The sequence below is a fragment of the Sinohyriopsis cumingii genome, chromosome 5 (assembly GCF_028554795.1).
Source record: "Sinohyriopsis cumingii isolate HCF-2022 chromosome 5, ASM2855479v2, whole genome shotgun sequence".
Lineage (NCBI taxonomy): Eukaryota > Metazoa > Mollusca > Bivalvia > Unionida > Unionidae > Sinohyriopsis > Sinohyriopsis cumingii.
In genome coordinates this window covers 116,737,259-116,751,271 of record NC_142965.1, presented here as the reverse complement: position 1 = coordinate 116,751,271, position 14,013 = coordinate 116,737,259, and the positions used below count along the sequence as shown (strand labels likewise).

Here is a 14,013-nt window from a genome sequence, read left to right as displayed (position 1 = left end):
ACACACTGAGAGACCTACAATCGGCACTGCAGCATTACTTCCCATCACATGCACGCAAGGAATATGGATGGGTGATCAATCCATTCGGAAACAACGAAACTACAAATCTTACAACCGAAGAAGAAGAAAAGCTCATTGATTTAAAAACACGATAAATTTTTTCAGTCAATATTTCTCGAAAAGAGCCTGGATGAGTTTTGGATCTCAATCAAGAAGTCATATCCTGCAATCAGTTCAAAAGCAATCAAAATAATCCTGCCATTTGTGTCTTCCTGGTTTTGTGAGGTTGGATTTTCAGCATTTGACTGAAATCAAATCGATCGATCGATCGATCGAGAGAGAGAGAGAGAGAGACGTCTTAAAATTGACGATGAAAAGCGTGCTTGATTGTCAACGTTGGAGCCTCACTTCAATCTGTTTTACTCTCGAAAGCAGGCACATCCTTCACATTAAATTTAAAATTAAATATATATGTAAAAACAAATAAGTTCTTCACCACAAAAATTGTTAAATCTTTTCAGGTGTGCCGTGAAATGTTTAAGATCTTTTTGGTGCGCAGCAAGACAAAAAAGTTTGAGAAACACCGTTTTAGTCAATGTGACGACCTTTGACCTTGTGAGACATCCACAAAATTTGAACTACGTCTATGAGGTAAAGCAGTAGAACTAACGTTATTGTGCAGAAACCATGATTGTGCATTGGGTCATTGTGACATCGGCCTTTGCCTTATTGACCCAAAATACAATTATTTTTTTAATTTTTTTTTTTACAGAGTTTGGTAACGGTAAATCATGGACAATTTGAGTTATGCGGAAACGAGCTTGGTAACATATTGACAGAATAAAACGGGCGGCGCCTATAAACTAAACAACCAGAAAATATTACAACATTATGATAGGAAAAACACATGCGGGAAAGAAAACCGAGTGAAAAAAATAAATAAATAGATAAAAATAAAAAATAACACTACGATGAAAGCTGGGTTCAGTACACTCCATACTGATTAATACAAACTCTGCTGCATGTATTGATCTCCCATTTGTTCGGTATGATATAGCCAAAATTATGTTGAAAGTGCTGTTAGCTGTTAAGGTCCAAGCAAATAACCAGTGATTCCTAGGGCATAACAGTAATGCTTATATATATATATATATATATATATATATATATATATATATATATATATATATATATATATATATATATATATATATATATGTAAAGTTTAAGGTCAAGGTGGGTTGCCTCGTATTGTCTTTGGGAAAGATACTTAGCCCCGGTTTCCTCGGCATGATATCGCCGAAATTGTGTCGAAAGTGATGTTAAGGACCATCCAAGTCCCAGGTCCCAGCTACATAATGTAAATCTCCCGCTTCAGGCAGGACTGATTTTTTTTATTGTCTATTATATTGTACTGGATATTTGTTTGCATCGAGTGAATAATGGATATAATTCATCGAGTGGACGAAAGTCCGAAAGGTTGTTAACTTTCTTAAACAAAATGTTTTTGTTGCCATAAACGAAATGAAATATATCCGGTATTGAATGGGAACAAGGTAATTTTCTTTTCCTTTTATGCTGAAACGTGTTTTCTAATTTAAGTGTATTACAGACAGAAGTAGCATATTTCTTACGGTAATATTAGCTGTTTACCGCCTATGTTGTACTGCTTGTCTATATTGGCACAGAAGATGTGAATTGTCACATGATAGTCTGTCCTAATTCTAGATATAAAAACACAAACTTCGGAACAAAAACAAATTTATAGTGAGATGGGTATGTGATACTCTTACATGAAAGGTTTACTTTGCATTAAGAGATAAACAAGAAGGTCATAGGCACAAATTCACCCACTAGATAAAATAGTTTCAACAATCAATCTGGACTTTCCTGAGGGAGACAAACTTAGCTGCTTGTAAAGAGATGGGGGGGGGGGGGGTAAAAAGGGAAAGTACTCTATGAATGTTTCCCCAAACACCAGTAAGTCAACCGTTTATTACACGCTGTTCAGTTCTTGGTATTTAGTTGCAATGATTGTTTTTCTAAAGATCGATAAAAGTCAGATTATTTCGATTACCGGTATTATGACATCATTGATGAAAATTGCGTGAGGCAGATTAACTTAAGTAGGCTTTATACAAGTTATGACCCTTTCCTTGTGAGAGTAAGCCTATATTGTCACAGTTTGAATACGTATTTGGGAATAACATATCTTGTCGCACTGTTTGAATATGTATTTGGGAATAATATATCCTGTCACGCTGTTATTTCCACGTGAAAATAACACACACACACACACACACACACACATATGTGTGTGTGTGTGTGTGTGTGAGTGTGTGTGTGTGTGCGTATGTGTGTGTATGTATGTATGTGTGTGTTTCTGTGTATGTATATAAAAGGATTAAGATCGTGAATTTGAAACAATAAAAGAAGAGGAAAATATGAGTATTGAAAACATTGTAATATAAGCCTGGATATCATTAGGTTTGAGTCCAAGGTAGTCACTATACAAGGGGTGGAATCTACAGTACGAAGTTTCACTTTTAATTTTAAGTGGAATAGTATTCCATAATTTTGCACCCGATACAGCAAGGTAAAAGAGCGGAGGTCACGGTAATACATAAGCATATTGTAGGGATGTGAACGATAATCAGGTACAACGTTATTCACCGACTCTTACACAATGCAACCCATCGTTCTAGTACCAATTCACAAAATGGTAACCAATTTAATCTAGAAGATCTGATTGCATAGTAGTGACTCATAATGATCGTGCGTTTCATTGGTCAACTCATAATGATCGTGCGTTTCAATGGTTAATTCAAGGACAAATGAATAAAACAAAAGATCTTCTAAAACTCGAACAACTACAGATCTAAACTTTATGTTCAAGTTTCGATTCATGCAGTGTTGTATGATGATATGAATGTCCCATCCCAAGATAGAGAAACGCAGAAATACGCAAGCAACTATTTTTACCTTACCCGTAATATCCTATTACATAAAACAATGCAATTCGTTTTTAAAACTTGATAACGGCCGATTGAATATTTTGCTCGAAATTTAATACCAGCAAGGTCGTGCAGGGCATACCGTCTGCATTGATTTTGTATAATAGGTCTGACAAGTCACTTGAGTTATGCGAAGTTTTCGAATGATTGATGGGCAAGTTCTCAAAATTTGACTGTATTCATACGCTGGAATCTACACAAGACTCGTCCATTTATTGTTTATCCTCGTCATCATGTTGTGGTCGAAGATACAGTGAAATATGAGCGCTGTCGTGACTTAGATTAATTAAGATCACAAAGCTGAACAGAGAAAATATGATCTCTGGAAAGGCTCGTATTTAACGCTAGTGTATATTAGTTAATCAAGGATTGTTCCCCTTTTCGGTAGGTGTAATTTATTGGCAAATAGTTTGCTTTCATATCAAATTTTTTTTCGAAGCCAGGTAAAATAGGTGTGTATGTATTGTTAATCAACGCGGAAAGAATCTAATTTTAAATTAGCTAATTGCAATTCAGTTAAAGCTTTATTAGATAAGGATGCGCATAGCTAACTCTTGGAAAAAGTTGCGTTTCAATGTTGTACTTACACTCATCACAACAACACTGACATCACAATCTGTATTGTGATGAGTCATTCCTAACTTAAATATGTGCGCATGATGTTGTTGTTGTAGGGTTTAAAGCCATTTTTCAGCACACGATAGGCTTTATATGGCGGCCAGTATTAATGGTGGAGGAAGAACTTGGGAAAACCCCGGAAAGAACCACCCACCCACGAGAAGCTACTGGCAAGCTTTCTCATATACCCACATTAGCAGAATCCGAGACTCCAACCCACGCAGACAGAGGTGAGATGTCAGTGATCCGTAACGGAGAGCGCTTCAGACCACTCGGTCACTCGGGGCCCCCATGTACGCATGAAAGGACTGGAATGGTAATAAAGTCACGGGAAACTATATAATTTTATTGGTATGTTCTTTTTGCCTTTTTGACATACTACTTCACGCCATATCTACAATTAATTTTTGTCAGCTCTAGTTCTAGTGTTTACCATGTTAATTCGTTGCACTTGTTCATTTTTCTGTAAAGGGTTGATTTTTATCACATTAATAGAAATGCTTATAACAGTGAAGATATTTCTAAAACATTATGGTAAGTATACAATGCGTCACTTTTGATACTTTATTTTATAGGATTCTTAATAAGGAAGCAAGATTTTTGTTTGTTTAAACATATTTTTTTTGACATAGTAGAACAAAATGGGATTGGGCACAAGTTCTAACAACTTTAATTAGCCCATTCCCTACATGATACAAGTATTGCAACATATTCAACATGACAATATAAAAATGAATAATGATGAGAGAGAGAGAGAACGGCACAATAACAACAATCATGATTTTGAGTAAGTTATTGAAATCGTTAAGTAGCGGTAATATATTTGCATACATGACGCAAAATTCTATATTTTTCATTTGCATCGTTCTTTCCCCAAAGCAGTAAATCTAAGCTAATAGTTGCCTATGACACTGAAAGTAAATTTCTACTGTACTGTACATGAAAAAGAGCATGGTGGTTTTGATTCCAAAAAATGAGTGTCAGTTGGCTGAAACGGTAAAGCTCAGCTTTTAATGAACTTGTTCTGTCGTAATCTAGAATGCATAACATCCGTGTTCGATTAATAAAACTGGACATAAACAATTTTTCTAAGCTCTGAAAGACATATAACACTGAGTATCCTGTTCGAGATTGTTCCACAAAGATACTGTTAAGAGTATAAAAGATGATTTGGTAGAATTTAGACTGAAACTGACAATGACCATAGTGTTTGAACGTTGAAGATTATACTTTGTTTCTTCGGACACATGTAGAAGGAGTAATTCGAATATATAGTCTGGAGTTTGGCTCAATTTAATGTTGTAGAGTGTTAGTAAGTTTTGTTTTTTCTTCTAGAATATGGACTTTCCAACCCTGTTTCAAGAGAGAGAGAGAGAGAGAGAGAGAGAGAGAGATTGCCTACTAGTGTATTTTGGAAATCCTGTAACTATTGTTGCCTCTTCGAGGCGTGGTTTGTCAGATTTTTTGACTCGATCAACGATCATCCGTCACATACTATACTGGCATATTCCAAGATAGGCCTGATATAAGTTATATAAAGTTTTGATAGAATTTGCCTACTTAACTTTTTTTTTAAGTTTTCGTAAATTAACTATTCGACATGATGCTCTTTTTAAAATACTATCAATGTGACAAGTCCTTTTGGTATTTCATAATAGTATTAATCCTGGATGGCGACGAGAATTCACATATTTAAGTTTGATATTATCTAGAACAAGTTCAGGATTGATTATTAGGTTTCTGTTCGGGAAAAACATGGCATTGGTAATGCATACTTTCGTACAGGTGGGTGGTGGGGATAGTAATCCGTGAAGCAACGGCTAGAAATTATGGTCATAGTGCTGTCACATTTCTTTCAGTTAAATATAATGCACCATTTAGTAGTGAGTGTGTGAACGAATAATTTGTAATAAAAAGAATTCCATACTTTTTTCCACAGACTTTAATGCAGTATAGCAATATGGATTCTGTGTAGTGAAAATGAAATGCAACTGACACTTATGAAAAACCCATTTAGTCGCAAGAAGAAGTGCAATATTAATAGAACTTTGAGAAACTGAACATGAACTCTTTTTCTGCACACACACTGTTTGCAAATAAAATGAATTCCAGTCAGTCCTGAACAGCCTTGACAGTAGTTACTAAACAAGGTACGAATGCCTGTATTGGCCATAAGCAGCATTTCACGATCAAGACAAAAAACAATTCTCCACATTAAACTGCCTCACTGTATCCAACAGCCACATTTAACTGCCTCATTGTATCCAACAGCAACATTTAACTGCCTCATTGTATCCAACAGCAACATTCAACTGCCTCATTGTATCCAACAGCAACATTCAACTGCCTCATTTTATCCATCAGCCACATTAAACTACCTCATTGTATCCAACAGCCACATTAAACTGCCTCATTTTATCCAACAGCTATATTAAACTGCCTCATTTTATCCAACAGCTATATTAAACTACTTCATTGTATCCAACTGCCACATTTAACTGCCTCATTTTATCCAACAGCAACATTCAACTGCCTCATTGCATCCAACAGCCACAATAAACTGCCTCATTGTATCCAGGTTTCTGTAGTACCCATATGTCTGCAAATGACTACACTGTACAACGATGTATCTAGTACAGTGTTTAAATGTCATACAAAAAAAAACAAGAAAAATAACTAATTATCACAAATGCATAAAAATATCACTATATCCCCAATATGTACATATATAATTGTACATATAAGTGTAGACTAATTTCCTATACCGGGCCTCTTCGACACACAGTATAATCCAATGTAGAAAAGCACATGAATATATGAAGGAATATACATATTCACCGTCCTTCAACATGTTGAGCTAGATATATACTTCGTTTAACCATAACGATTTGTGACAATCGTGACAACCATCAGAACTGAACGAATTACCATTTTGTAAAATATTAAACTGATGATATATCTTACCTAATCAGTTTGTAACTTTGTTAAATGTGACTTTTCTTAATTTGGTTCGCATTCTTGGAAAATGCCTTCTCGCACACTAGGGTAAACGCATACCACAACTAGAATAGTTCTCATACTTCAAAACAAATTCAATATACATCCCACTGATGCACACATAAAAGGTTTATTTAAAATAAGTTGTTAATGGTAAGTATTTTTCAATATCGTTTGACGGGTATTACAAACGAACGACTGATGATACCCGAAGATATAAATTTTGGCGGACCAATACAGCACAACATGCAGTGAAAGATGCGATGAACAGAAGTAAAATGTAAACAGGCACATCAGTCATTTTGTTGTATGTATTTTATGAATGTTTGACAATTCTCTTTGCTATTATCGGCAGTGAGCGTAACTGTACTTTCAATATGGAAAGTTTGATAGCCATCAGTTACATGTTTATGCGTGTAAGTCAAGAGAACGGGTTGACTGAGAGAAGTTCAATATGACAGCCCATATTGCTTGGCTTTGAGATATTTGTCACATGCGTCGTACACAAGACCCAATGTATAAAAAATGTAATGCTCGTTGCAAATCTAGCTTACTCTTCGTACAAGATTAAAGTTATAATGCAATAGCTCAATACCGTCTCAATGCCGTGACATTGCCTATTTTAGCTCAAATTGAAACATTTTACGCAAAACAGATGGTATCTGAACATTAAAATGACACTTTTTTTTAAAGTTAATAATATATAACTTTCAACTCAGTACGTATAATACGTGATATTTGACTTTACCACACCAGCTCAACCGTTAAGCCAATTCGTATTACCCACAACCCCTAATAGGTAAAGAGATTTTCATTCATGACATTTATGAGTCTCCATTATCGAATTCATTTCATGACGAAGTAAAATCGCTTGTTACCGTCTACATATACCGTGTTTTCTATCTCACACGATGCACAGAGAAGTCGACGGCGGATGTAAAGCATGATGTTGTATAAAAAATGTAATTATTCTGTCATAAATGTTCTTGTCTTTTTGAAATTAACAGCAGTGTAAGTGGTCCAGAAATTAACCAGCGTCCTCCAGCTAGTATCTTTAGTGTATGTTATGGGATTCTTATTTTCATAAGTCTCATAGTTCCCCAGTTTCTGAAAGAGAAATAATTTTCATAGGAATCATATTAGTCCATATACTTGCAGTGGAAAATTGTATTACACTTTAGAGAAATTCCCAGGGTTGAAAGCCAGTTTATTAGTATATGGTATTTACGGTTCTCACAGGGTGTATATAATGCTGGATGATAGGCATTAACTCATTTGACATATTCACGGGTTGTGCAAATAGCATCTATGACAGCTGGGTAAAATTTTAAGAAAATCTTCGTCTCCATTGGAGCGTCTTAACATCAGAATATTCAGAATTCCACCAAAAATGAAACGTTTACTACGAGTGTTGTCCCTTATCAAAGGGAGGAAACCACTTATAATGAGCGAGAGGAAAATGAAGTTTTCAAGCATAACGCCGGCGATGACTGTTTGTACGCCGGTTTTAGGAAATACCTTTAAGTCAAATAATTGGACATATTAAACATATCCTTTAAAGGGGATATCAATAAATACATCGCGCAATTTACCAGCCGTTGCAGCATCCTTAGACACTGTCGTAACATTTATCTTAAGTTTGTCGTAGTGTTTATCTTGATCCAGGTCATGGCGATTCTCTTGTAGCATCTCATAGTGGTGGACGTTCTGTGAACTAAATTAGAAAATAAATCAATCTTACAAAATTTTCATACAAGATAACTTGAGATACTTTTGGGGCTGTAATTATCTCAACGCTTAGAAGTAATGGACGGTAATGATTTTGTAATAATGAAAATTTAAGATTGGGACGTGTGTTACTTACCTAGAAAGATCTGTATCATTTGCCTCTAAAAAGAGAAAAAGTCTCAAATAAATATGTTAATAATGCATGAAATAAATAACATATGCAGAACCAAGAGAATTTTTGAAACTTCTTTTAATGAATTCACAAATCCGAAGGTGAAATTTAGACGTGTCCTTTAGCTTTTAAACGGCACCTTGCAGCCATTTTCGTAACACTTTTGCTATTCGACTGAAATCAGATTGAACACGAATAAATTCAATGATCGGCTCCAGTGTTGCTGGTCCATGATAGTGCCGGCACGTTTATAAGCATTTTACTAATCAAATATTCAAGTGTTAGTTTTAGAGTTTGAATGTTGTTCTGGAGTGTCAAAAATAATAAGTCCACCAAAATGTTGACGTTTTGTCATGACAAATTTATCAAAGCAGTGGTTATTTCAAACAAAGTGTGTTGGAGACACTCGAATGCCATGATGTATTTCATATATAACATTGATGTATTGGGACAAATCTGCTATTTTCAACCACTCTCTATAAACCCCCTTGACCCAAGTAAAATACCTGTGTATCTTATGCCTGGTTTCGCAGCATGCAAGACTACCCTTACAACCGACAGTTCCTTTCAAGGTCCGTCCCCGTACGTCATATTGTGGTGTTTCAAAGATATCCCCGTTTTGTACCTCGCAATTACATGGAGTTATATAATACTAGTACTAATTGTTGGTAATATTCATACCCATGACAGTAACGTAGCGCAGCGATACATACCTTTCCGGTGGCATAGTGGTTAGAGCGTCCGCCTCGGAAGCGGGAGGTCGTGGGTTCGAACCCCGGCCGAGTCATACCAAAGACTTACAAAAATGGTACTAACAGCTGCCTCGCTAGGAGCTCAGCATTAAGAGATTAGTGTTATGACTGGTCGGCCTGGTGTCAAGATAATGTGTCTGGGTGGGACATCATGATACATGTCTGCGGCATGGTACCCCAGTGCTAGACATCACTACAAACTGCCACACTGCAGATATCGTAGCGATATGACTTAAAAATTGTTAAATCTACGTAAAAAAATTCCAAATGACGCATTTGCCAAAGCTCTAAATATGTGTTACATTATTCGATATAAAATAACTTTTTTTTTTAGGAATCCGCAAGTGTACAAGCATTTTAAATAGCAAGAACAACAAATCCTCGATATCTAGACCACATTGAATGTATTGCTGTAAAACGCACGACTGTTACCCCAAATGTTCATTGGCCTTGAGCTTGGTATATGGGGCGAGCGAACATGTTGTAAAATGACTTGTCTTAGATTCATAAGGAATCATTCCATATGTGACCCGATTCTGCCAAGGGTTAATCTCATATATACAAATGAAAACTTTAAGCAAAACCATAACAAACTGTTAAGGCCAGTGCCTCTGCAGAAAACTTGACTCAGACTGATATAACTCGCTTCCCACTAAAGATTAATATATTCTTCGCGAGTACGTTTATTCTCAAAAGGTAAGTTTTTTCTTCATATCAGCATTATTTCAGCATGCAAAATATATACCAAAATGAAAATTATATCGAGCAAGATATTTTATCTGTTTTTGAAGTAAGATTATTTTGACTCGAGTAATTTCAAGGCTCAGACTTCTGCTACTACATATATAATATTCCAGATATTGAGGTCGATTCACACATTAAAGGGCCATTAACACAAAAACAAATTAGAGTAAAAGAACTTTCCTAAACACATACCTTTAGCTGACATATATCCTCATGAACACGAATGTTTTTATACATAGAGTGCGTACCTGCTACAGGGCTGCTATATGCATAGTCTTCATTCACTTTGGAGTCCATTCGAGTTCTGTACATAGTAAAATGCATATTCTAAATTATGATGACTTAAACCACCATCCTTATCTCTGTATGTCGGTCTCCATATAAAACAGCTTTCTCAATGCGCTACACCCTATCTTAAACACTAAGGAATACATTGTGATATGCAGTTATTATTATTATTATTATTATTATTATTTCATTGCCATTCCAATCACGTCACGTTTTATAACTTTATCCAGATAATCAATATTAATATTCATATTCGATATAATTATTTATTTTATCTAGTAAAATCGATACAATTTGGTAATTCAGCGTGTTAATCCTAACATTTGCATGTTTCGTAAATGTACCATATTTTAATACATGCATGCAATTTGTGCCAATGGACTATGTTACAAATTATTATTATTATTTCTATTATTATTATTTATCTATGAGTAATTTATTCAAGGTATAATGTAAGAACATACTTGCCCTAATCGGATAGGTTGCACGTTAATTTGAGTAGTAATATTCAATGAAAACAAACACCAGCGTACCTGGATTCTGAATCAGTCTTGCGGCCTGACAAAAATAGTGAAACAATCAATTATTACATTGTTATCACATGCAAGAAAATGATCTCTCTCATCACGTAGGGTATACTCTACAACTTCCCTTCACTTGTAAGTACTCATTTATGAAGGCTTCTCTTTACCATTTCAAAGCAAAATATTTTGTTTTACATATTTCAGTGTATTTCTCAAAATGTTATTGGCACTAGCCATATTGAGGAGGAAAGTCTGCAGTTGTAGCCCTTAGACTGAATTAGAATTAGTTAAAGTTACACGCAGAATTATTTTAAATTAAATGTCGTTATTATTACGTACATGTTTATCGGTATACAGCAAGAACAGTATTTCATTCTTAAACAGCAGCCATATTTACGAATCCAGTTGTTCGAACATTAGTAATACCGTGTTTGGATCTGCTCCTTAATACGTAGATTATCATAAGCAGGATTACGATGAAGAAAATTCCAGCAGTGCTTCCAGTCAATGCGATAGGTAGTGAGCTAGGACTTGCGGCTGTGTTGGTACCGGGAGCTGTAAAAGGAATATAATTATTGTATGGTAACGTTTTTGAGAAAAGCTAAAATAAAACATTGCAGAAAAGGTATGATCTAAAAACTAGACTTCACGCCTAACATGTTTTTAACAATATAATAATTCTTTTGTGATTAAAATTTGGTCTTGTCGTCTCGTATAAAACAAACGAAAAATATCCCAAAACATACTTGTCCTAAGAATATATAAAGGATAAGCATTAGATGTAAATGTATGCAGATCTCCAGTATATATTTTTGCGAACACCAAAATCGAAATAGTGTCTATTTTATAGGGTAAAACACATGTACGTTGTGTCAAATAAGTACCCCGTAGTCCCGAAGCCGTTCGAGTACAAGAATTAAAGTGAGACTCAATGCACCGAACATAAAAAACAACATGTTTTTAAATATCTGGATATTTGTGACTGCAAATATGCAGAGCAATGTTCATTTACTTTAAAATTAAGTTAGCAAGGTATTGTTTTAGAGGAGATTTTGTGATTTTGGGGCTGAGGTCTGGTGGGAGTAGTATCAAACCTATGTAGACATAATATTGATCCCTGCTCAAAACATCAAAATGAAAATCAGTACTTAACGTCGCTTAGTAACATTGAAATTCTCCATGTATGAAGAGAAACAAACAATTAGGTAATGTCAGCATGTTGGGATTCTACCCTCGCTCTGAGCAAAGTTTAGGAAAATCATAAGTTTAGGCTTCTGAGCATGATTTGAAATTTTGTGTTCTAACATTTTATTGTTTCAGAACATAGGGTCTCACACCGAATGATGGAGAGAATACTCTAAAAATCAATCATATATTTGCCTTTTGTTACGACTGCAATAACAATTTCGCTAGAATACCCGCTGACGCCCCATTCATACGTTGAGTACGCTCTGTAGGAATACATATGTCGGTCATTTAAAACAGACACTTCGACGGTAACAGAAACAGTTTGGTTTTCTAGCAGAAGTATATCCCGTTCAGTGATCCATGTAGCATTGAACGTTGTTAATGTTCTGTATTGCAGTGTGAGAGAGCGTGGCTTGCTTATACTTAGGGAGTAACCTATATCAAACACGGCAACATCGTCATCAAAGCGGACAAGTGACAATTGGGTTGTGACTGCATCCCGGTCTGCAAAACAGTGAAGAAAATATTCAAATATATGCCATGAAGTTATAAATTGACAATGCTGAACATATATAAAAGGTAGCTTTAATAGTGAAATGTGATTTTGGTCTTATGAACATGTAAGTACCATAAAATAGATAATTGTTTAGAGAAAAAGAAACTAGTGGGTATTCATTGCATTATAAACTTTCATTTTAAACAGCTTTTTATGTTGCGGAAGGATTAATATTTTTGGATCCTCAGCAGATTTACCATGCGTTCCTTCTAACAGTTTTGAGCTGAATAATTAGAATCGTTACAATTTTTGTTTCATGGATATTTAAACATTATGCAATATCACAATGAGCCAAGGTTGATTTCTGATTTTTCCTCTGATAGCACGTGACTGTAAGTGCAAGTAAAAAAAAAAATATTCGCTAGCCGTAACATGGGAGAAACATACCATACATAATCTATCAATCTCTGTCTTAGTCCTCGGAATGCAATAATATATAAATAGGAATAGACAAATCAATGGTAAAACAAATCGGATTACACAGAACTGCGCATCATTGTGGAAATCTCATTGGTCCTGTGACATTCTCAAAGAAAATCTTTGGGCAATTGTGGTTTTGTATAAGAATATTCCAACAAAGAAAAGCGCATTCATATAACAAATCAACGTCCTATTCTTAACTCAGTTGTTATATGCCCATAATCAGATATTCCAACAAAGAAAAGTGCATTCATATAACAAATCAACGTCCTATTTTTAACTCAGCTGTTATATGCCCATAATCAGATATTGCAACAAAGAAAAGTGCATTCATATAACAAATCAACGTCCTATTCTTAACTCAGCTGTTATATGCCCATAATCAGTCATAATACAAGAAAGTTTTGTTTAAGAAGGAATGCATTTTTTAAAAAAGATTTTAAACGTCCGCAAATACGTTCTAATGGAATTAGCAAACTCTGTTCTTTTTTATCGTCAGCTTGAAAAATGTTAAAAATGCAAAATAATATACCTATGACAGAAAGTGTAAAATTTTCCGTCGCTTTTAATTTGTTTGTGTTGGCATTATGTGCTGTACATATATAATTCCCAGAATCATCCAGCTTGACATTCATCAATTTTAAGACAGTTTCTCTAGACACCACATAACTATCATTTGACCTTGTCCACTGGAAAATGCATTCTGGGAAGCATTCTGCTGAGCAGTTGACAGGCGTCATGTCAAGGCCCCTTAAAACAGTTACCAAGGAAACTCTTGGACGGAGCAACATATTTTCAGGTCCATCTATGAAAAAAGAATTACATTTTAAGCTTCAAATAATACATGAATAGGAAGAAATGTACCGAATTAATAATATTCGCAGTATATATTGCATTGTATAATGTATAAGACTACAGTAGTTTTGTTTTCAGAGATTAATAACCAATTTAACACAAAATTACAAATATTACACAGCTTTAGGAGCTCTGTGTGAGTTAAGCAATTGTCATA

At 35.0% G+C, this 14,013-nt stretch overlaps 1 protein-coding gene across 4 annotated transcripts in view; it reads right to left on the bottom strand.

Annotated features, from left to right (window-relative positions):
• Positions 1–4,182: 4,182 nt before the first annotated feature.
• LOC149800043 (uncharacterized) overlaps positions 4,183–14,013 on the bottom strand; it is an 87,307-nt gene continuing 77,476 nt past the window's right edge. For 3 of the 4 annotated variants that reach the window (XM_089959573.1, XM_089959572.1, XM_089959575.1), the window contains 8 exons: positions 13,534–13,806; positions 12,218–12,529; positions 11,264–11,392; positions 10,847–10,871; positions 10,274–10,329; positions 8,494–8,518; positions 8,222–8,343; positions 4,183–7,736 (listed from right to left, as the gene is read on the bottom strand). In XM_089959573.1, coding sequence (XP_089815699.1) covers positions 7,720–7,736; positions 8,222–8,343; positions 8,494–8,518; positions 10,274–10,329; positions 10,847–10,871; positions 11,264–11,392; positions 12,218–12,529; positions 13,534–13,806 — 959 coding nt within the window. In that variant the 3' untranslated portion in view covers positions 4,183–7,719. The remainder of the gene's footprint in view (positions 7,737–8,221; positions 8,344–8,493; positions 8,519–10,273; positions 10,330–10,846; positions 10,872–11,263; positions 11,393–12,217; positions 12,530–13,533; positions 13,807–14,013) is intronic. The other variant, XM_089959574.1, reaches the window with a different exon arrangement.